This window comes from Callospermophilus lateralis, chromosome 4 (assembly GCF_048772815.1).
Source record: "Callospermophilus lateralis isolate mCalLat2 chromosome 4, mCalLat2.hap1, whole genome shotgun sequence".
Lineage (NCBI taxonomy): Eukaryota > Metazoa > Chordata > Mammalia > Rodentia > Sciuridae > Callospermophilus > Callospermophilus lateralis.
Genome location: NC_135308.1, coordinates 65,725,362 through 65,750,223, shown reverse-complemented (window position 1 = coordinate 65,750,223; position 24,862 = coordinate 65,725,362). Strand labels below are relative to the sequence as shown.

The following is a 24,862-nucleotide window of genomic DNA, read 5'->3' as shown; positions in this document are numbered from 1 at the left end:
TGTAAGAAATTTAAAGCACATTTTTGAGAAATGGATCAAACTAAGACACAATATCTAGGGATGGTACTTAGGAATGATATTAATTTGTTAATGGAATATAACTACTGTAATGTTAGGGATACATATGTGATGTGTATAATAAAAACCAAAGGTATGGCTGCTACAAAAAGCCAGGATTGTGATTACTTTTAGAAGAAAGGGACAGAGTTCTGACTGGGATAATGTACCTGAGCAGCTTCCAGGTAGCTGTTAAAGTTCTCTTTCTAGACCTGGGTGGTGGTTACAAGGCTGATGACTTTATAATTTATTCAACTATAACATATGTTTTATACTATTTTCTGTATGTTGTCTTTTTAAGTTTTTAATAATCTCTTGAAACCATCTGCTTATCTTCCATCTCAACACCCAACACATCAGTTCAGAAGGTAATAAACTCCCACTTGCATTTAAACAAACTAGCCAGCTTTCAGTTTGTTTACACTGAATCTAATTTCCATTCTGTAAACAAGGTGATAGACTGGATACATAGTAAATACTTTCTCTTGTTTGTTTTTATGTGGTGCTAAGGATGGAACCCAGGGCCACACACATGCTAAGGCAAGCACTCTGTCCCTACAGCCCCAGCCAATACTTAATAATAAAATGAGTATGAACTTTTAAAATATATACACAAAAATAAAATAGACCCTCTAATTTTAAACAATCTTCATATATTAATAAAACTCTATAATCTACACTTTGACATTTCTTATTTGGTAGTTCTATATACATTTGAAAATATTAAAACTGCCCAACTTTGAAATACCTCATAATTGAAATTTTTACCTAGTTTTATGACATTTTCTCTTTCCCATTACCTAATTCCAACAGGTAAATTCAAAATGCTCTACTTTAAGGGGAAACTTAAGTTCAACTATAAATTCTGCAAGCATATAAGGAAAATGAAAAGAAAACAGAAACCATTTGAATAAAAATATCTGTCTGCATATAGTAAGGAACTAGTAAACATTTTAAACCATTCACAGACATAAAGCTTTCCTAGTGCGACATGTGAAAACCCATCACTCATAGCAACCTTCTATTCAGAGGCCTGCACATTAAAGCTCACTATGAACACAACTTATGGTCATTGAGGTCATAAATATACTGTTCCACTAAGTACATCAACCCTCTGACTCATGCACTGTTAATAATGAAAAGAGATTCTGGTAATAGAAGTGAATGTACTATTCAAACTAGTGTAAAAAGAATATACCATTTGTTCACTTCATTTTGCTCCTACTGGCCTGAAATTTTTCATTCAAAAAAATAAAGAACTTCAAAGTAGGGGTAGAATTATCTGGACCTTGTCACATTGTCAACTGTGGTAGACAGAAGAAAATGTGTTTACTTTCTCAAGAATAATGAGTAATCTAGAGTTAGAACACAAGTTAGGAACCAAATTTCATATTTCTCCTTTTCTTTAGCAGGCTTTGTTTTGTTTTGCTTTGCTTTTTGGTACTGAGGATTAAAGCCAGGGGCACTTTACCACTGAGCCACATTCCCAGCCCTTTTTATTTTTTATTTTGAGACAGGGTCTCACCAAACTGCCCAGCCTGGCCTTAAATTTGCAATCCTCCCACCTCAGCCACCTAAATCACTGGGATTACAGGCATGTGCCACTGCACCAGCAGTAGTGATTTCTTTCTTGAAAGTAAGCCAATATTTAATTTTACATCTGTATGAAAGGAACATTTGTAATTGAAAAGCAGTATTTAGGTCTGAAATTTCTTTTGCTCAAATTTTAGATTTTAGCCTTCCACACTCCAGTCAAGGGTAGAAGCACCAAATGTATGTAAAGCCCTTTCAATGATTCACTCCTCCACATGTGTTCTGGGTTTGCTCTATTCACAATACAGAGGAAATAAAAATAAAGAAAGGGAAGCTAAATGGGAACCACTTTTTCAGCATCTTCATGAACCAATGATGAATAGCATAGTACTTTAACCTTTTGCCTCCATTAACTTCATTATGCTGGGAAATCATACCTTTTTGCCAAAATAGAAAAGAGAGGCCAATGGCACCACAAAACAGAGGAGGAATAATAGCATGAATAAATGTAGCATTCAACTATTCTCATTTCAAAAATCACTACAAAAGATGGCAGCAGTCACGCTCAGCGGCACATGCCTATAATCCAGCAGCTCAGGAGGGTGAGGCAGGAGTATTGCAAATTCAAAGCCAGCTTCAGAAAAAAAAAAAAAAAAAAAAAAAGAGGCATTAAGCAACTCAGCTGAGACCCTATGTCTAAATAAAATATAAAATAGGGCTGGGATGCTGGAAGGTCAAGTGCCTCTGAGTTCAATCTCTGGTAAACCCCACCCCCATAAAAAGATCAAACTAACTTAGGGACTCCCTTTTCTTTTTTAATTACACCTATTCATTGTCAAAATATTTTACCTATTGCTTTTCTCTATATAATCTCTATTTTTTCCTCAGTCTCCCCTGTTTATACCTTCCAGCAGCAAGTAAAACAGAAAGGCATTCCTCAAATGTTCTAGTTATATTCAGAATTCCTAACCTAGAACTTACTCAAACATGAAACTTTTAACCTTAAACATTCTATAAACTCTGACAAGAAAGCAGTTATACTAACAAGGTTTGTTGATTAAAATATTATATTAACAAAAAAAAAACTAGCAGAATGCAATAATAGTTTTAAATAAATCTGTATTTTACCCATCACAAGAGTTACCTACATTTTTAAGAACTGGAGCACACAGGTTTGAAATATATTATTGAATTGGCCTAAAGACAATACCTTTAGATGTAAATACAGATTAAAGATCAAAACATTCCATACCAATTTGGATATTCTCTGCCAACAGACTAAGAACCAAAGTTTAGATCTCAAACTTGGTGTGTTAACAGAATAACCTACAAAGCTTGTTAAAACTCTATTTCTGGGCTGGGGTTGTGGCTCAGTGGTAGAGCGCTTGCACATGTGGGACACCGGGTTCAATCCTCAGTATTACAAGTAAATAAATAAAATAAAGGTGATATATATATTTCTAAGCCCTACCACTAACCAAATCTGACTTGTAATTCAGCATTTGTCCAATAGATGGCACCACTCTTTTACCAATCAAAGGAAAGGTGCTACAGCAAAACAACAACAACAACAACAACAACAAAAACTTAACAGTAGTAGTCAAACAACACTGTAATTTCAACATAAACAAAATACAATGGTTAATTGAAATTTTACTTTTTCCTCTTTGGCTTTATGGGGAGAATTATTTGCTGATATCTACAGAATCATGTTCACAAACAAAACAAAACTTTTAACAAGTCATACCATAAATATTACCACATAGAACTATTATTTTAATGCTATTATATTTCATCAAATCTAAAATGCCACTGATTATAAGACACAACACTATTTTATATGCTGGAAAGAAATGGGGGGAAATGCCTCAAAATAAATCCTGACACAATTTTTTATTATTTAAATTTTTTTAAATACTGATTTAAGAATTCCAATTTCTCAATTAAAAATAATTTAATCAGACATTATTAACTGTTTTCATAAATTTGTCTATATTTGGCAACTCTATTTCAATGCTGATTCACAGAATATTTCTGAAGATGCTAAACAAAATTAAAGCTAACATGAGAAATATTAACAATGCTCATACATCAACTAGAGTGGTGACAAAATGAACATTTATAAGTATACCTTTGAGTACACAGGTAAATAAATCAGAACTGCTGCTTTACTGACAGTAACTATAAAATCCTATCTAGTATGAAGCCTTAACTCATGAGTCATACTAACAATCAAGATATCACTCACTTAACCTAAATTAAATTCATTGCTAAACTTTCTTGTTCATGTCTGCTCTCTCCCTGCCATCCCACGCAATACTCTCACACAATAAGAGTAAGGGTTTTTTTTGTTTTTTGGTTTTTTTTTAATTTTTGTAATATTTATTTTTTAGTTTTCGATGGACACAACATCTTCATTTGTATGTTGTGCTGAGGATCGAACCTGGGCCGCACGCATGCCCGGCGAGCCCGCTACAGCTTGAGCCACATCCCCAGCCCAAGAGTAAGTTTTAAAAGCTAAATCAGCTCATAATCCTCTTAATTAGACAAGTGGAATAGTTTTTCTCTGGCACTTTGAAGGAAACTGTCCTATTATCCACAAGGATCTTGAAGGCAGGAACTTCGCCGCCTAGAGGGCATGGATTTAACTTTGTTCACTGTTATCTCATTTCTTTGCACATGGTTGGTATACAAGAAATGTCTGATGAATGGAATGAATTAATGAATCTAACTCTGGATACTTTCCCAACTTCTCATCTCGTCAAGCCTTCTCCTTGTATAGGATGCTGCTCTTGGCCTTTCTCCTGTTCCCTCAAAACTTCCCACCAGGCCTTTGAAACTTGCTAACCTCTTTTAGAGAAATGATTTTACCAAACTGCTCTGCAAGGTTGACTTCTTCTGTTTCCTCAGATCTCTACTTTTTAAAGGGCACTTCCTCAAAGACATGTACCTTGTTTAAAAACATCCTCTCCCTCAACATAAATATTGGAACTACACCCATATCATTTATTTCATCTCATAATTATGAGTTAACTGTCTCATCAGATTCTTTAATTCTAGGAAGATAAAGACCATGTGTTCTGACAGAAAAACAAATGTATATTCAGTGCCTATTCCAAGATGAAATACATACTACAGGCTTAATAAATGTTAGATGAGAGAGAGACGGAGAGACAAAGAGATTGATTCAGACACACAAAGCGCTTCCAGGTCTTACTGCTTTGGAAATAATCTTTATGTAACAGTCTAATCATGTTACAAAACTTTACTCTAAAATATCATTATAGCTTTAGATTATATCTTCTAGCAAACATGTTTAATTTTTTAAGGTTCTTGCTATGGCAATAAGTCTTAATTGTCAAAGATTTTATTAAAATCTTTTTGCTTACATTTTCTTCTAATGTTTTTATTTTTAAAAAATTAGCTCTTTAGGGGGCTGGGATTGGGGCTCAGCAGTAGAGCGCTCGTCTAGCACAGGTGGGACCCCGGTTCGATCCTCAGCACCACTTAAAAATAAAGGCATTGTGTTGTGTCCATCTACATCAAAAAAATAAACATTTTTTTTTTATTAGCTCTTTAGGGCTGGGGTTGTGGCTCAGTGGCAGAGCACTTGCCTCACACATGTGAGGCACTAGGTTCGATCCTCAGCACCACATAAAAATAAGCAAACAAAATAAAGATATTATGTCCATGTATAACTAAAAAAAATATTTTTAAAAAATTACCTCTTTGGGGCTGGGCTTGTGGCTCAGTGGTAGAGCGCTTGCCTAGCATATGTCAGACCCTGGTTAATCCTCGGCAACACGTAAAAATAAATAAATAAATAAATAAATAAATAAATGTATAAAAATTTTGAAAGAATTTTTTAAAAATTAGCTCTTTATTTCATCTGGCATTTAATGAGGTATAACTAAGATGAGTGTTTTCCAAATGACGGCCATTATACTCAATTCACGACATCTTCATGCCATGGGTTCAATTCTGTTTCCTTGATATAGTTATCTACTTATGTGCCAGTTCCACACATTTTAATCCAATGGATCATGTATCATGATTTACTTAGGTATGTCCACCTGCATTGTTCTCACAAATAAACTGCAAAACCATTTGGGCATGTTTCAAGAATATTCCCATTGCAGTTCTGCTACAGTTATAGATTTGGGGGAAGCTGACATTTTTATATTAGTGTTTCTAACTATGTAATAATGAAAATTATACTCCATCCTTTTCATTAATGATGCTATTTATTCAATTTCCTTATCTACCTAACATTTCCAAAATAATGCCAAATACTAATAAGAACAAACCTCTTTGACCACTTCCTAACTTCAGGAAGCATTTCCAGTATGTGATCATCATAAGCATAATACTGGCTATTAGTGTGAAATATATGTTTTCAAGTACATTTATTGTGCTATTGTTTATCTAAAACAGGATATAAAATATCATTCAATTATTACTTTATTAAGAGTTTATTTGAACTGATTGTCAAAATATATAACATTTTACAATAGCCAACAAACACCATGAGATTCTCTTTTCCTTTCACCTAAAACAAATAAAATTATGTATTAAGTCATCCTATCATTCCTGAAATAAACTCCTTTTGGTCATGTAGTATTTTCCTTTAACATAATGCTAACCCTATCTGCTAATATTTTATTATAATGTTCATATCTAAATACATAAGCAAAACTGGTTTGAAGGAGTTCGCCATTGTTGTTTCCTTTATTTTTCTACATGGGTCTCACTATGTTGCCCAGGCTGACCTCAAATCCTGGGCTCAAGTAATCCTCCTGCCTCAGCTTCCTGAGTAGTTGGGACTATAGGTGCATATAACATAACCTTGGAGGTTTGGTTTTGACCTTTATCCATTTTGGGAGGAGGGAGTTATCCTTCTTTCTTTAAATAGATTTAATTATCTCTGCCAATATTTCAATTTATTCAACAAGCATTTATTAACAAATACTGTGGACTTGTCAGACACTCGCACTATACAGATAAAAAATGATTTGTGTACCCATAAAACTCATATGTTGAAATCCTAAATCCTCAGTGTGATGGTATGAGGAAAAGGGGTTAATTAGGCTTTGAGGATAATCCTATTCATGGGATTAGTGCCCTTATAAAAGGGACTTCTCTTGCCCTTTGTCACCATGTGAGAAGGAGGTCACAGGGAGATGACAGCAGTCTAAGAGAGAGGAAACAGGTCCTCATCAGACACTTGTACCTTGATCTTGGACTCTCCAACCTCCAGAACTTTATGAAACAAGTGTTGCTGTAAAAGCCACCCAATCTATAGAAATCTTTGTCATAGCAGCCAAGACTAAGAAAATATATAACCCTGGTGCAAAATATTATGTGAACAACAATGAAGAAATACATACGGAAGTGTACATATGTATGATCCATATATATATACACACACACACACACACACACCCCAAAGCTACACAGGGAGACTTCACAGAATTGAAACCTAAAAGTCTTAAAGGCAAGTATGAGAAACAGAAAGGAGAATAAATATTCCAAAACTTTTTTGTGAAGAAATCATTTACACTTGCTCTCAAATAATTGTAAATAGTATGTTAACATTTCCTATAAGATGATGCTATGTTACTAATGGCAACCTGAAATTGTGTATTGGTATGATTATTAGCAAGGTCTACATTTCTTCCCACATTATGTACATAAGACTTAATATTTGTAGATTTTCTTGTTTTTAAAAACTCATCCTTGGGGAAAGGGGTGGGGGAAGGGAGAGAATGGAACAACAACAGATGAGGTAGAGAGGGAAGATAGGAGGGGAGGGGAGGGGAAATAGTAGGGGATAGGAAAGACAGCAGAATACAACAGTCACTAATATGGCATTATGTAAACATTGTGAATGTGTAACTGATGTGATTCTGCAATTTGTACTTGGGGTAAAAATGGAAATGCATAACTCACTTGAATCAAATGTATAAAAGATGAAAAAAATAAAACAAAACAAAACAAAAAAACTCATCCTTAATTCTTCGGTGTTCCCTGCCAAATAACACTGTGGCTTTCTACAATCTTTAGCTATTCAGCATTTATGAACTCCAAAACTCAAAGAACTAGCACAGGCTGAAATATTCAGAACAAGACAAGCAGCAAAAATTTAACATTCACATTTCATCATGATGCTGGTATAGTTTTCATGTTGCATGGTTTCTTTGAGATTATGAGAATTTCTTCAACACTGATCTACAGCCAGGCTCTGAGCTATCTTATTAAATTATAAAGTCTTGAATGTAAACTGAAAGAAACTCAGGATTTTTTGTAACATGGTATATGACAGAAAGTGTCCTCAGACAATACATTATGGTAATTTGAAGAGTGCAGTATGTACATAGCTGAGATTAATCATAAAACAGTACATATTGCTTGTAGTATAAACTGGCCCAACCACTCTAGAGGACAAGTATATTCAAATTTTGAAAATGTACACACCATTAAAGCAAATTTCTTTCTATGAATTTACCCACCCCCAAATCAAAAAACATACATGGATATATAGTTAAGAACATTCATTCGGTGCATCAGTGTTTTATAATACTGAAAATTGCAAATTTTCAACAGGAAAAGATGTTCAAATAAATGCAATGGAATATTATAAAGTCATGTGAAATTACCAAAATCTGTAAGAAATGATGGAGAGAGATGGTCAAGTCAATTTATGGAAAAAAACATAAGACATCATATTATGCTTAGTTGTACTAAAACAGCAGGCATTAGTTAAATGTATATACTAATAAAAATTTTATTTATCTATAAAAGTTACATTTAAATAAATTTGAAATTAAGTTCCTCAGTCACCCTAGCCACATTTCAATCCCTTAAAGAGCCACACGCAGCTATTGGCTACCATTTCTGACAGAGCAGATATGGAATATTTCCACCATTATAGAAGAAATACTGAATAGAAAAAGAAACAGAAATAATGAAAAAAAATATATGTAGGAAAAAAATGACTGCAGTGACTCAGAAGTATGAAACATGAGGATTACAAATTGGAAGCCAACTCAGATTCTGTATCAAAATAAAACATAACAAGGTCTTGGAATATAGCTTAGTGGCAGAGCACCTCTGGGTTCAATCCAGTACAGGGGAGAAAAAAACTGGAAACATTTAAACAACAAATAACAACTTTTAGTTGTTAGTAATACGTTGGGTTTTTAAGTTTTTGCTAATCTTATTTTCTAAATTTAAAAATAATCAACTACAATGGATTTTCTATGTACTAAAATCAAATTTTTTAAAAAACAATGAAATTTTTAGAAAATAAAATGCCCCAGCTGTAAATAAAGATTGCAGATTATTTTTTTTATTTTTTTACAAAAGGGGAAATTATGGAACAAACTACAAACTTAGAGAAGTATTTTTTCAATTACTACTTTGCTGCTTTGAAAATGTCTTTTTAAAAAATATTTTTTAATTGTCAATGGACCCTTATTTTCTATTTATTTATATGTGGTCCTGAGAATCAAACCCAGTGCCTCACACATGCTAGGCAAGCACACTACCACTGACCCACAATCCCAGCCCATATATCATTTTTTTAAATCTCTTTCTTTGCAATTTATTTAAAAGGGAATTACTGAGACCCACTAACAAAGTTTGGGGATTTTGCCCTGTATCCAAATGTGAGTTATCTTAAATCTGACCATAAGTTATTATAGCTATTAATTTATTTTAACGTAAGATGAATTCTTCTTATGCTTCCTTAAAATGAAGCATTACCTAGAAAAGTGAAAAAATATCAATAGTCACACAGATCAGTTCAAATCTGAGTTTCCTCTCAAAAAATAAGTAAGAGTGTGTCTCTATGTCATTCTTTCTATCTGAGCCTCCATGGCAGCAAATGATTTTTATCTCACATCTTTTATAGCAAGGCAACAGTTTCCATGGAAACCACAAGGCAAACATCCACTACTGCTTCCAAGGACATTGTAAATACACGTAAACTAAGGTAACAGCTTACTTTCTCTTATTAATATTTTAAAATTCAACAATAGTTAGCTACTGCTTTTGTTGTGTTGTCTCTGTGAATAAATCTATAAGTAAGTAATTCTATGCCCCTCAAGCATCAACCAGCCTCTAGAAATCAGGTATGTGTGCAGTAAAGGGCAGGAGATTCCAGAAAGCTGTGGAGCCAGCATATATTCCAGATGATGTCATCTCTTACAAGACAGCAAATCAGAATAGAAATCAGTGAAGCACTTAAACAAAAAAGACAAAACCCCCTTCCAATAGCATGGTAGAGCATATAAATTTAACTAGGCCAAGAAGCTGATTAAAATAAGGGGGAAAAGGCAAAAATAAATCACAACCAAAGAAGTGGTCACTCACCTCTCTCAACATATTGTTTTCTTTTTCCTTCTGTTCCAAAAGGCTTTCTAGGTGGTGGACATGCATCTCTGCCTCTGCCAGCCGTCTTGTTCTTTCATGGTCTTCCTCAGTAGCCTTGGCAGACAGACCTTTGCTCTGCAACATCTCCAAAAGCTTCTTAATGGACTCATCCCGAGCATTTAAGGTTTGCTTCTGCGTCTCAATACGAAGCTCCATTTCCTCCAGGGTCTTTCGTAGAAGGAACAGCTCTTTGGCCTGCCGCTCGTGCTCAGCATGCAACCTCTGGAAGTTCTCCTCTGTCAGCTCTGCTACACAAGGTTCACCTGTCCTACTGCTACTGTCTTGCTGAAACAACTGATTCAGGTCCCTCTGGATCCGCAATTCATCCTGGAGAGCCTGGATTGTCATCTGCATGTGCTAAGACAAAAAGAAAAATCCAAATCAGCTTTCCCCCTCAAGTAGAAAAAACAGAGCAGCTTGGGAGGAGCTGAAAATAGCTACAAGGTCTGCCTTCAGCAAATCAGGATTCAACTTATTTTGTTTTATAGTTTCTTTAAAAACAACTGAGATAATCTGCAAAATGTCAGTAATTCACCTTGCATTTACTCTCAACATGAAGTATTCTACCACTGAGCCACATCGATAGCCCTTTTTATTTTGAGACAGGGTCTTGCTACATTGCCAAACTGGCCTCAAACTGCTCAGCCTCCAGAGTCACTGGGATTACAGGTGTATGACACTGCAACCGGCTCCAATATGTGTACTATTAATTTCAATTTTACTGACAAGGACACTGAGCTTAGAGAGGTTTAAGTAACCTAAGAACACACGGTGACAGAACTGGCTTCAGAGAATCAGTATCTTAATACATCTTTTTTTTTTTTTTAAGATCTATTTTTTAGTTATAGGTGGACACAATATCTTTATTTTTATGTGGTGCTGAGGATCAAACCCAGTGCTTCACACATGTTAGTTAGTTAATACATCTTTTTATTGAGAATCTTGATCTTCTACAGTTGTTAAAAATCTTTAAAATATGCTGGCATTTAAATGCATTTTAAGAATTATATTCATAAATTAAAATTAAAATACCTAATAATTTATTATAAGTTTATTCTTGGTAAGAAAAAGTAGTGCTTTTTAAGCATTAGAAGACTACTTGCTAATAAAATAATACCCCAGCTGGAAACTATTTTAAAAAGCTGATGTCTTTGCATTAAAAACAAAAAACTGGGGGTTGAGGTTGTTGCTCTGTTATTGTGCCAAGGCCTGGTTTCAAGCTTCCAATCCAGTACTGCAAAAAATAAATAACACCCTCTAACCCTCTGCCATTCTTCCCTTTAAAAGTCACCATAAACACTGTGAAAAGAAAAATTAAAAGAGTTCAAAAAATATTTGTAACATATATAGGAAGTAAAAGATTATTTTCCTAACATAAAGATGTCTTAAAATAGATTTTTTTTAAAAAGTCCCAGTAATAAAATGGGGAAGGACAAGAACAGCTGAGTCACAAGAGGGAATACATAGTGCTAGTAGATATGTAAATAGATACAATAAAATAAATGTAAAAAAATAAAATAAAAAAGAAATTAAAATAACCAGTCAAAAGTATGGGGAAATGAGACTGAGTGCTGTGGTGCAGGCCTGTAATTCCAGCTGCTCAGAAGGCTGAGGTGAGAGGATGGCAAGTTCAAAGCCAGCCTCAGCAACTTAGTGAGACCCTGTCTCAAAATAAAAAATAAACAGGGCTGAGGTTAAGTGGCTCAGTAGTTAAGTGCCCTTGGGTTCAGTCCCCAGTAATAACCCCAATGCACCCCCCTCCAAAAAAAAGTATGGGGAAATGAAATGGTTATTTCTAGACTTTGCATGGTGGAAGTTTAAATCTGTACAGGTACTTTGAGAAATAATTTGTATGTCCAAATTGAAATTGTGCATACTTTTAATCCATCATTTACATCTTTGCCAATTTATCCTCAGGAAGAGTTTGGATATGTGTACAAAGATAGGTGTACAAAAGAACCATTCACAATAGTAAAGAATATTTATTAGTAGTTATAAATAAATAATTTAATATCTGTAAGTAGAATTCTATGCAAATATCTTCCCAATTTTTTATTGAGGTAAAATACATATAGCATAATATTTATCATCTTAACTATATTCAAGTATGCAGTTTAGTAGCATTAAGTACATTTATATTGCTATAAAATCATCACTACCATCCAACTTGCAAAATTGAGATTCTATACCAATTACACCAGAACTCCACATTCCCTTCTCCTCTTAGCCTTCTAGCAGCACTATTCTACTTTCTATTTTCATAAATTTGACTATTCTAGACAATCATGGAGGTGGAATCTATAGTTTGTGTCTATGATTGTATCTCATTTCACTTAGCCTAATGTCCTCAAGGTTCATCTGTGTTGTGGCATATATCATAATTTTTTCCTTTTTAAGGCTGAAAAACATATGTAGGCATTTTTTAAAAATATTTTTGAATGAGTAAAATACATTCATATGACTCAAAATTAAAGAGTTGAGAGGAGGAGGAGATGGGGTGTGACTGCTAATGGTCAAGGATTACTGGTGACAAAATGTTCTAGAAGTAGGTGGGGTGATTGGTGTAAAACATTTAACATGCCGAAAGCCACTAAATTGTATACTTTGAACAGGTGAACTTTATGGTATGGGAATTCATATCTAAAAAGCTGTTTTTAAAAAAAGCTCAAGAGGAATAAAATAAGTACATTAAAATGTTTTTAGAGATTTCCCCTCAATTATTCTAGTTTTTTAAAAAATGAAAATTACTTGGGGGCGGGCTGGGTTTGTGGCTCAGTGGTATAGAGTACTTGCCTAGCACAAGTGAGGCACTAGATTCGATCCTCAGCATCACATAAAAATAAATACACAAAAATAAAAATATTGTGTCTATCTATAACTAAGTAAAATAAAAATAAAAATAATTTTTTTAGTTGTAGATGAACATAGTACCTTTATTTTATTTATTTATTTTTATGTGGTGCTAAGAATCAAACCCAGGGCCTCGCATATGCTATGTGAGCGCTCTACCACTGAGCAACAACCCTAACCCTGTATACTCATTTTAAAATCAAAATTGGGATCATCCTATACTTGTAAGGCATGTGCTCTACCACTGAGCTACAGCCTCAGCCCCTATAATCTGCGTTTTTATACTTAAAGATTATATATTGTGACCATAAATTTTGTTAATAAATATAAACCTAAATTGTTCTTAATTTATGCAAAGTATTAAATTCTGTAGACTAGTTTCTTTCAGTGGACTGGGAGGACTATTTTGGTTTGAGTGCCAGTTTTGTCACCATTTAATTCTCTGAAGCCTAGTTTCTTTCTTTACCTTCCAAAGTTACTTTTCTTAGTGAATTTATGCCAAAAAAAAAAAAATGAGAAGTTAAATAAAAAAACTAATTTCTAGGTATAACCATTCCTCCTTTTTTGAATATTTATCATTAATTCACAGAAGCCAGGAGAAGTATATGTTGGCAAAGGCTAATAGTGTCACACGTTGACACATATGATTAAATCTAGCGTGGCAATTTTTTGATGAAGAAAATACAAACTGCTGATGTGTCTATGAAGCTCTGCTCCCACCCAGTTCACTATAAATTTAAAACAATGCTCTGATGGGTGGCCTAGAAGGCAATTTTCTCCACTGAAATACAAATCAGCATTCTCTCTTTAGGCTACAATCACGCTAGATTTATAAAAATTCCTGCCAACTGCTTTGGAAGATAAAAAAAGAAGTAGGCTAAAAGCCAGGCTACTCCTTCTCCAGCATATTCACAAGAAGATAAAATGAGCATACTCACAAACTTCATATACATTTAAACAGATTCACTGATTTTAGTGGAAAGATCTCTTAGGAGAATTTCTATTCCAGAATTCTGCTCCTGACATTGCAAAATTATCTTACACTCCAAATTTTATAACACCCTACTAGTCTACTTTTCATTCTAAACTTAGCTTGATAAAACACTTAAATGTAAAACACTAAAATTTACTCTAAGGATTATGCTACTATTACACCAAGCTGGACCTCAATGAAATGGGAGGATTCTGAGAATAACAACAGTGAAAATTCTTCAATACCTGACGGGGACCTATGACAGTTATTAGAGAAATTATCATGATTTTCTTTTTCTTTCACATTATAATTTTTATCTATTTAACTGCCCAATCAAACTACATGCATTTTGAGGGTATTAACTCCTACTTGTATTTCTGTCCTCACCATATGGCACCATGCCTGGTACACAGATGGTCCTCAAAACAAAATTTTTTTTTTTTAGTATTTGCTAAATCAATGAACTAATGGGATTGTTTGAATTTAGTTGTTTTTTTGCCTATTTAACCTTTCTACCTTCCTAACTATACTGATAAGTATTGTCAGACTTAGGATGTTTTAGGAATAACATTCTGTTCACATCTCTTGTACATCTACTTATACTCTTTATGTTGCCTGTTCTTTACTCTCCATCATTAGGCTATAAATTGGTTTGAATTGGTTTCCAGGAATTTTATTACACTGAGATCATTCATCCATAGTTCTCCTGCTTCAAAAGACAAGAGACATATCAATTATGTCTCCTTTCCTACTTTTTAATTGCAGAGAAGAAACAGAATGGAGCTGCAACAAATCACAGAAGGCATCATACAACTATGATGAATATATAGACACTGCTTTGCCACAAAAGTTATGAGATTCAATTCTGTAGCTTTCTTAGAAGTTGGTTCAATTTAACCAGCATACTACTGTGGGAATAAATGAGAAAGAAAGAACAGAAAAAAGGAAGGAAGGATTTTGTGAAGAGAAGCACTGAAACAAAGTAGTATCCCAAACCATACATCACAATAGTAAAAATATCATATTAAGCAATGCCAAGATTAAAGAGACTCATTCATTAAAAATAACATCAATTATGACTATCTAAAAATGTTAAAACTAAAATTAATCACCAATCCAATTCCATAACAAGCATGTCCTTAGTAATTAGCTTGAGAATGCTGTTGGTAATAAGCAATGGGAGGAATTACAAGGGTCTATAAAGTTACTGTTCATTCTATCACTGTTTTCTTTTCTTTCTTGGTGCTGAGAATCAAACTTAATAGAACATATTAAGTACATGTTCTACCACTGTGCTATACACACCAGCCCCCCAAAAAATATTTTCTTGCTTCACACTCCAACCCCAAAGTTTCAAGCATCTGTAACAGAAGTAAATGAGGTATACAAAATTTCTAAATTTGGTCACTGAAATAATAGTATATAAATCAACAACAAGAAAGAAAGGCAGAGAAAAGGAAGGTTAGGTGGTAAGAATGAGCTATGAAAGCATTAACAGCTCATCTTGGCAATGCTGTTACTGCAAATGAATTTTGCTGAATGAACACAGATTGGAGGGAAGAGGCTTGGCTATCTGAGGGGAGTCCCTGCTGACACTCAGCTGTAGCATATATCGTACAGCCTACAAGGGCCAATTTAGTGTCAAGCAGAGCTGTATCACCCCTGAAGTTCCTGTGTGCTCAAAGCTCATCACCAAGTTATGGAATTTTTCCACCAAATCCCATCCCCACTACCACATTTCCTTCAGAGTAAAGGAAGAAGCAAGGACCAGTACAGAGTTCATAACCTTACAGTCTCAAAAAAGCACTAACGTACAGTACTATTGTTTTAGGTGCATTCACATAAACTGTCACTAAAATCAGCAGCAACAGCATTTAAATTAAGATGAAACTGAATTATTTATATCAATAATTATCTCTGGGGAAGAAATTTAAAAAGTATATATAAACAGTATCTGTAATTCAAAATTATTCACATTTTTTAAGACTTAGCACTTTTAGTAACATGCTTTCTTATAAAACTCAAAGCCAGCTACTAGACTAATCCAAATGAAAGTCACTACACAAAGTAGCTGACAGACTTTAACAAGTAATCCACTGAAGAAAATTAACTGATTCCAGATCAGCAACATCGTAATTTACAAGTGTGTTTTTCAATATACTGTACTGTATATATCCCTGCAACATAAGTAAAATATAGGTAGCCTGATTAGTACACAAAAGAAAATGTCAGCTAGTTCTTCTAATGTTGAAATTCTAGTGTAGAGCAACTAGAGGCTAAAAGGTATATATGAACAGTTTTACAAATTTTGTCCAAAATCTATTTCATTAAAAGTATTGGGACTCAGGGTGTAGCTCAGGATTGAAGTGCTTGCCTAACATGCAGGAGGCTCCTGGGTTAAATCCCCAGCACAACAAAAGGAAAAACAAAAAAAGTATTATTTACAAATATAAATCAATCAACCTACCTCATTCCACAACCACAGAGATGTTCCCCTCCAAATGAAATTATCTACTCCAACCAAAGAACTTCAGTCTTCAACTTCCAATTTTTCATGTTTTTTTAATATTATAAACCATGGCTTTCAAGGTCAAGGCTAGGCTAGAAAACTTCGCAAGAGCCTGTCTCAAAATTTTAAAAAGAGCCAGGTGCATGTCTATAATCCCAGCCTCTCCAGAGGCTGAGACAGGAGGATAGTGAGTTCAAAGCCAGCCTGAGCAAAGCGTGAGGCACTAAGCAACTCAGTGAGAACATGTCTCTAAATTAAAAAATACAAAACAATAGGGCTGGGATGTGGCTCAGTGGTTGAGTGCCCCTGAGCTCAATCCCCAGTACCCAACCAAAAAAAAAAAAAAATTAAAAAAGGTAGAGCATCATTGGTTCAAGCCTCAATACCTTTAAAAAAAACAAAAGTGCCACAGATCCACTACCACTCACTGATGATCCCACAGCATTCCCTTTTTACGCTATTCTATCACCAATCTTCCAGCCACTAACCATCAACCTCATCTTTTTCAAGTGCTTTTTTTAATTTTATTTTACCTTATTATCTCCCCCATATTATCTATTACCTTATTATCTCCCTATATGTTCTCTACTGATGAAACACATTTTCAGATATAGATATCACAGAAATCTCTTCACATCTTCATTGCTTCTACCTACATATTCTAATATGTTGCCAATTCTTTGGCCTCAAAACAATAGTTTTGAATTACTTAAGCAAATCATTTGCTTCCCAAGACCTGTTTCTTCACCTATAAAAAGGGGCTGAATTCAGTATCTGTCAAACTTGCTCAGAGATTAGTCAATAGATATACATCAACTTCCACTCTTCGTTCCAAGCAAAGTTGTATTCCTTTTCTTTCTTTTACAGATTTAATTTAGACTAGTAATTGTCAGTCCTGGGGGATCCAACATGGCGGCGGGCACGGAGAGATCAAGTCTCTGACCTCTCCAGCTACTCGGGCATAGGGAGTCGTAAACTGTCTAAATGCTGTTTGCTCAGGATCACTAGGCAATGCTGAGCTGACGTGGATCTGGGGCCAACAGTTTGGGCCTCTCAGAACACACACCGAGCCCGGATCGGCAGTATTCAAGCTCTGGTTCGCCTGCTTCTCGTGACTCAGCACTAACGATCCCGCTGAAATAACTGGTCGGCACTGCTAAACTTACAGAGGTAAAAACCAACCGAGCTTTCATAGGCAGTGCCCACAGGATTGAAACGGGGCTTGGGAGAGAGACCGTCAGGACCCACCCGTTGCATTGGTCACCCAGCAAAGGGAACGAACGGTCACCATTTGCATGGGATACCACCATGGCAGAGAACTGACGTCACGGGCGGAGGAGATAACTTCATTGAAACCAGCGACGACACTGACTTCTTCCCTTCCCGTCGAATATCTTTCCTCCCAAGCATCAAATAAATTTATAAGAGTAAACAGTAACTCAGCAATCATACAGAACAAGAAGTAACATGAGCAGCATAAAAAAAGCAAGGAAGAAAGGGAGTACAAACAATGAAGGACAGACTAAATATTCAGGAGGACCTAGAGGAGTCACCAGAAAAATGGTCATATAAAGAACTCAAGGAATACCTTAGACAGATGGAATGGAACCTTAAAGAGGATAGGAGACAGCAAATCCAAACAGTGAAAGAACACATTGAAAATGAATTACATAAACAGATAAAAGAAGAAGTTAAGCATCTTCATCAGGAGATAGAGATTATAAAAAAAAATCAAACAATAATTCTAGAAATGAAGGAAAAGATAAACTAAATTAAATACTCAATTGAGAGTATCACTAACAGAGTGGCAAGTAGAAGCCAGAATGTCAGATAATGAAGACAAAATATATCATCTTGAAAAAAATCTAGCCAACTCAGAAAGGCTGGTAAAAAATCACGAGAAAAACATCCAAGAGATATGGGATAACATAAAAAAACCAAACCTACGAGTCATCGGGATAGAGGAAGGTACACAGATTCGAACCAAGGGAATGAGTAAACTGCTACATTAAATAATTACAGAAAACTTTTCCAGAAATAAAAAAGGAAATGAATATACAAATTGTAGATGCATACAGAACACCAAGCACACAAAATCATAGTAGACCAACGCCAAGACACATTGTTATGAAGATAACCAATATACAGAACAAAGAGAAAATATTAAAAGCTACAAGAGAAAGGAGGCAGATTACATTCAGGGGTAAACCAATAAGGTTAACAACGGATTTTTCATCACAGACGCTGAAAGCGAGAAAATCTTGGAATAACATATTTCAAACACTGAAAGACAATAAATGCCAACCGAGAATTCTGTATCCAGCAAAATTAAGCTTCAGGTACAACAACGAAATAAAAATCTTTCATGATAAACAAAAGCTAAAAGAATTTGCAGCCAGAAAACCAGCACTGCAAAGCATCCTCAGCAAAACACTACACGAGGAAGAAATGAAAAACAACAACCAAAACCATCAGTGGGAAGGGCCTTGGTAATGACAGAGAGCGGGGGGGGGGGGGGAGCTAATCATGGAGAAACAAACTAAATTTAAAAAAAAAAAAGATAAATAATCAAACATGGCTGGCAGTACAAACCATATATCAATAGTAACTCTAAACGTTAATGGCTTAAACTCTCCATAAAGCGACATAGGCTGGTAACATGGATTTAAAAAACAAATCCAACAATATGTTGCCTCCAGGAGACACATCTGATTGGAAAAGACATACACAGACTGAAGGTGAAAGGCTGGGAAAAAATATACCACACACACGGTCCTCGTAAGCAAGCAGAGGTGGCCATCCTCATATCGAATAAAATCAACTTCAAGACTAAGTTAATCAAAAGGGACAAGGAAGGACATTATATACTGTTAAAAGGAACCATTCACCAACAAGACATAACAATTATCAATATTTATGCACCAAATAATGGTGCTGCGACGTTCATAAAACAAATTCTCCTCAAGTTCAAGAATCAAATAGACCACAACACAATAATTATGGGTGACTTCAACAAACCTCTCTCACCATTGGACAGATCCTCCAAACAAAAGGTGAATAAAGAAACTATAGAACTCAATATCACAATCAATAACCAAGACTTAACTGACATATATAGAATATATCAACCATCATCAAGTGGATATACTTTTTTCTCAGCAGCACATGGATCCTTCTCAAAAATAGACCATATATTATGCCATAGGGCAACCCTCAGTAAATATAAAGGGGTGGAGATAATACCATGCATTTTATCTGATCATAATGGAATGAAACTGGAAATCAATGATAAAAGAAGGAAGGAAAAATCCTACATCACATGGAAAATGAACAATATGTTACTGAATGATCAATGGGTTAAAGAAGACATAAAGGAGGAAATCAAAAAATTCTTAGAGATAAATGAAAATACAGACACAACATATAGGAATCTATGGGACACAATGAAAGCAGTTTTAAGAGGGAAATTCATCGCCTGGAGGTCATTCCTCAAAAAAAGAAAAAACCAACAAATAAATGAGCTCACACTTCATCTCAAAGCCCTAGAAAAGGAAGAGCAAAACAACAGCAAATGTAGCAGAAGGCAAGAAATAATTAAAATCAGAGCGGAAATTAACGAAATTGAAACAAAAGAAACCATTGAAAAAATTAACAAACCTAAAAGTTGGTTCTTCCAAAAAATAAATAAGATCGACAGACCCTTCATCATGCTAACGAAGAGAAGAAGAGACAGAACTCAAATTACTAACATACGGGATGAAAAAGGCAATATCACAACAGATGCTACAGAAATACAGAAGAAAATTAGAAATTATTTTGAAACCCTATATTCCAATAAAATAGAAGATAGTGAAGACATCGATAAATTTCTTAAGTCATATGATTTGCCCACACTGAGTCAGGAGGATACACACAATTTAAACAGACCAATTTCAATGGATGAAAAAGAAGAAGCAATCAAAAGACTACCAACCAAGAAAAGCCCAGGACCAGATGGGTATACAGCAGAGTTCTACAAAACCTTTAAAGAAAAATTAATACCAATACTTTTCAAGTTATTTCAGGAAATAGAAAAAGAGGGAGCTCTGCCAAATTCATTCTATGAGGCCAACATCACCCTGATTCCGAAACCAGACAAAGACCCCTCAAAGAAAGAAAACTACAACCAATATTTCTGATGAACCCAGATGCAAAAATCCTTAACAAAATTCTGGCAAATCGGATACAAAGGCACATCAAAAAAATTGTACACCATGATCAAGTAGGATTCATCCCTGGGATGCAAGGATGGTTCAATATACGGAAATCAATAAATGTTATTCACCATATCAATAGACTTAAAGATAAGAACCATATAATCATCTGGATAGACGCAGAAAAAGCATTCGACAAAATACAGCATCCCTTTATGTTCAAAACATTAGAAAAACTAGGGATAACAGGAACTTTCCTCGACATTGTAAAAGCTATCTATGCTAAGCCTCAGGCTAGCATCAATTTTTCGGAGAAAAATTGAAGGAATTCCTTCTAAAATCTGGAACAAGACAGGGATGCCCTCTATCACCACTTCTATTCAATATAGTTCTCGAAACACTGGCCAGAGCAATTAGACAGACGAAAGAAATTAAAGGCATAAAAATTGGAAAAGAAGAACTTAAATTATCACTGTTTGCGGATGACATGATTCCATACCTAGAAGACCCAAAAGGGTCTACAAAAAAACTACTAGAACTAATAAATGAATTCAGAAAACTGGCAGGATATAAAATCAACACACATAAATCAAAGGCATTTCTGTATATCAGTGACAAAACTTTTGAAACGGAAATGAGGAAAAACACTTCATTCACAATATCCTCAAAAAAAATAAAATAAAATACTTGGGAATCAACCTAACAAAAGAGGTGAAAGATTTATACAATGAAAACTACAGAACCCTAAAAAGAGAAGTAGAAGAAGATCTTAGAAGATGGAAAAATATTCCCTGTTCATGGATAGGCAGAACTAACATCATCAAAATGGCGATATTACCAATAGCTCTCTATAAGTTTAATGCAATGCCAATCAAAATCCCAAAGGCATTGCTTGTAGAAATAGATAAAGCAATCATGAAATTCATATGGAAAAATAAAAGACCCACAATAGCAAAAGCAATTTTAAGCAGGAAGTGTGAATCAGGCGGTATAGCGATACCAGATTTCAAACTATATTACAGAGCAATAGTAACAAAAACAGCATGGTACTGGTACCAAAACAGGCAAGTGGACCAATGGTACAGAATAGAAGACACAGAGACTAATCCACAAAGCTACAACTATCTTATATTTGATAAAGGGGCTAAAAGAATGCAATGGAGGAAGGATAGCATCTTCAACAAATGGTGTTGGGAAAACTGGAAATCCATATTCAACAAAATGAAACTGAATCCCCTCCTCTCGCCATGCACAAAAGTTAACACAAAGTGGATCAAGGAACTAGATATCAAATCAGAGACTCTGCGTCTGATAGGAAAAAAAGTTGGCTCCAATCTACATATTGTGGGGTCGGGCTCCAAATTCCTTAATAGGACACCCATAGCACAAGAGTTAATAACAAGAATTAACAAATGGGACTTACTTAAACTGAAAAGTTTTTTCTCAGCAAGAGAAACAATAAGAGATGTAAGTAGGGAGCCTACATCATGGGAACAAATTTTTACTCCTCACACTTCAGATAGAGCCCTAATATCCAGAGTATACAAAGAACTCAAAAAATTAGACAATAAGATAACAAATAACCCAATCAACAAATGGGCCAAGGACCTGAACAGACACTTCTCAGAGGAGGACATACAATCAATCAACCAGTACATGAAAAAATGCTCACCATCTCTAGCAGTCAGAAAAATGCAAATCAAAACCACCCTAAGATACCATCTCACTCCAGTAACATTGGCAGCCATTATGAAGTCAAACAACAACAAGTGCTGGAGAGGATGTGGGGAAAAGGATACTCTTGTACATTGCTGGTGGGACTGCAAACTGGTGCGGCCAATTTGGAAAGCAGTATGGAGGTTCCTGGGAAAGCTGGGAATGGAACCACCATTTGACCCAGCTTTTGCCCTTCTCGGACTATTCCCTGAAGTACTTAAAAGAGCAAACTACAGGGATACTGCCACATCGATGTTCATAGCAGCACAATTCACAATTGCTAGACTGTGGAACCAAACCAGATGCCCTTCAATAGATTAATAGATAAAAAAAAAAAATGTGGCATTCATAAACCATGGAGTATTACGCAGCACTAAAAAATGACAAAATCATGGAATTTGCAGGGAAATGGATGGCACTAGAGCAGATTATGCTTAGTGAAGCTAGCCAATCCCTAAAAAACAAATACCAAATGTCTTCTTTGATATAATGAGAGCAACTAAGAACAGAGCAGGGAGGAAGAGCAGGAGGAAAAGATTAACATTAAACAGAGACATGAGGTGGGAGGGAGAGGGAGAGAGAAGGGAAATTGCATGGAAATGGAGGGACCCTCAATGTTATACAAAATTACATACAAGAGGTTGTGAGGGGAAGGGGAAAAAACAAGGAGGGAGATGAATTACAGTAGATGGGGTAGACAGAGAAGATGGGAGGGGAGGGGAGGGGAGGGAGGATAGCAGAGGATAGGAAAGGTACCAGAATACAACCGTTACTAATAGGGCATTATGTAAAAATGTGGATGTGTAACCAATGTGATTCTGCAATCTGTATTTGGGGTAAAAATGGGAGTTTATAATCCACTTGAATCTAATGTACGAAATATGATATGTCAAGAGCTTTGTAAGGTTTTGAACAACCAATAAAAAAAAATTCTCAGTCCTATCACATATTTGAATAACCTGGAAAGTTTGAGGACATTCCAGAGCCCAGGCATCAATTCCTCAGAGATTCTGATATGACTGGTCTGGGGCCGACTTAGCTAAGAGTTTACTTTTCTTTTTCTTTTTTTTACTATATAAGACATAGTTGGACTGGGATTGTGGCTCAGAGGTAGAACGCTTGCCTAGCACATGCGAAGTCCTGAGTTCCATCCTCAGCACCATGTAACAAAAAATAAAAAAATAAGGGTATTGTGCCCAACTACAACTAAAAAAATAAATATTAAAGAAAAAACACATAGTTGATAATTCCAAATTATGAGAAACACTGGCTCAATTCTTGGTGCTGCATTCATGTCCTACAAATCTGTGTGACACCTGAACCTAAATTCCTTACAGAGGTCCAAATTCTGAAATCCAAAAATATCTGAAATCTAAGACTTTTTCTGCAAACCACTAGAAATCTCACCAGCAAACTTAGAATGCACAAGACTGTTTTTAGTTTTTATTTATCCTACTGTAAATATTTATACCTATCACAGAACAAATACACAAGAAAAAAAAACATAGGATTACATTTATGTACAAACTTTATAGTGTTAGGAATCAGGATGGTGCTAGGGGAAATAACCAGAAAAGGTCACAAAGGAGTAATTCTGATTGTTGATAATAAGATATTTTTTCATCTGGGTGTTACATCTAAGTGCATATTCACATTGTAAAATTCAAAGTATATGCACTTAGGATTTGTGTGTTCGCTATTTATGCTATATTTCAATGTGAATTTTACTTTAAAAATTGTATGATACCATATTTGCAAGAATAAATCAACATGTTCTGTTTTTCTCTGTAAGCTCTATTAAATTTTATTTCTCTGCAAGCTCTATTAAATTTATTTCACAGAAGTGGTCCCAACAGACCAAATGCATTTGGAGTTTAATTGAGATAACCGAGCTTTGGATGGTTGCAGGAGGCCCTGTTAACTAATTGATTAAGCTATAAACAATTAACTAGATAAGATGTAAACAGCTGACTGGTTGACAAACTAAGCTGCAGCCAACTTTTCTATGCATCTTCCATTTTCTATAAATACTGACAGATCAAGTTGTTGGCTGGAGTTCCAGAACCTCCTCTGGTCTGTGAGCTGCTCAATTCATGAACTGTTCTTGTTTTGGTTTTGTTTTGTTTTGTACAAGTAAACTCTACTAAATTTAATTAATTTAATTCTATGAAAATCTCCTTTTAAAACCTCTCTCACATATCTCTACCTCTGGCTCACTATCTCCATCTTCATCTATCTTTCTCTACCATCTCTTTCTAATACCTTTCTAATACCTCAGACAACAATTTAAAAAAAGAAATGCCAGGCTGGAGTTGTGGCTCAATGGTAGAGCACTTGCCTAGCACAGGTTAAGGCACTGAGTTCGATCCTCAGCACCACATAAAACTAAATAAATAAAAATAAGGCATTGTGTCCACCTACAATTAAAAAGATACTTTAAAAAAAAAGAAAGAAATGCTATCATTGGGGCTGGGATTGTGGCTCAGGGTAGAGTGCTTGCCTCACATTGGGAAGCACCAGGTTCAATTCTCAGCACCGCATATAAATAAATGAATAAAATAAAGGTCCACCAACACTAAAAAATATTTTTTAAAAAAG

At 35.1% G+C, this 24,862-nt stretch overlaps 1 protein-coding gene across 8 annotated transcripts in view; it reads right to left on the bottom strand.

Moving 5' to 3' along the window:
• Positions 1–24,862, bottom strand: part of Erc1 (ELKS/RAB6-interacting/CAST family member 1) — a 532,578-nt gene that overhangs the window by 413,418 nt on the left and 94,298 nt on the right. For all 8 annotated transcript variants that reach the window (XM_076854010.1, XM_076854009.1, XM_076854013.1 and 5 more), the window contains one exon: positions 9,964–10,380. In XM_076854010.1, coding sequence (XP_076710125.1) covers positions 9,964–10,380 — 417 coding nt within the window. The remainder of the gene's footprint in view (positions 1–9,963; positions 10,381–24,862) is intronic.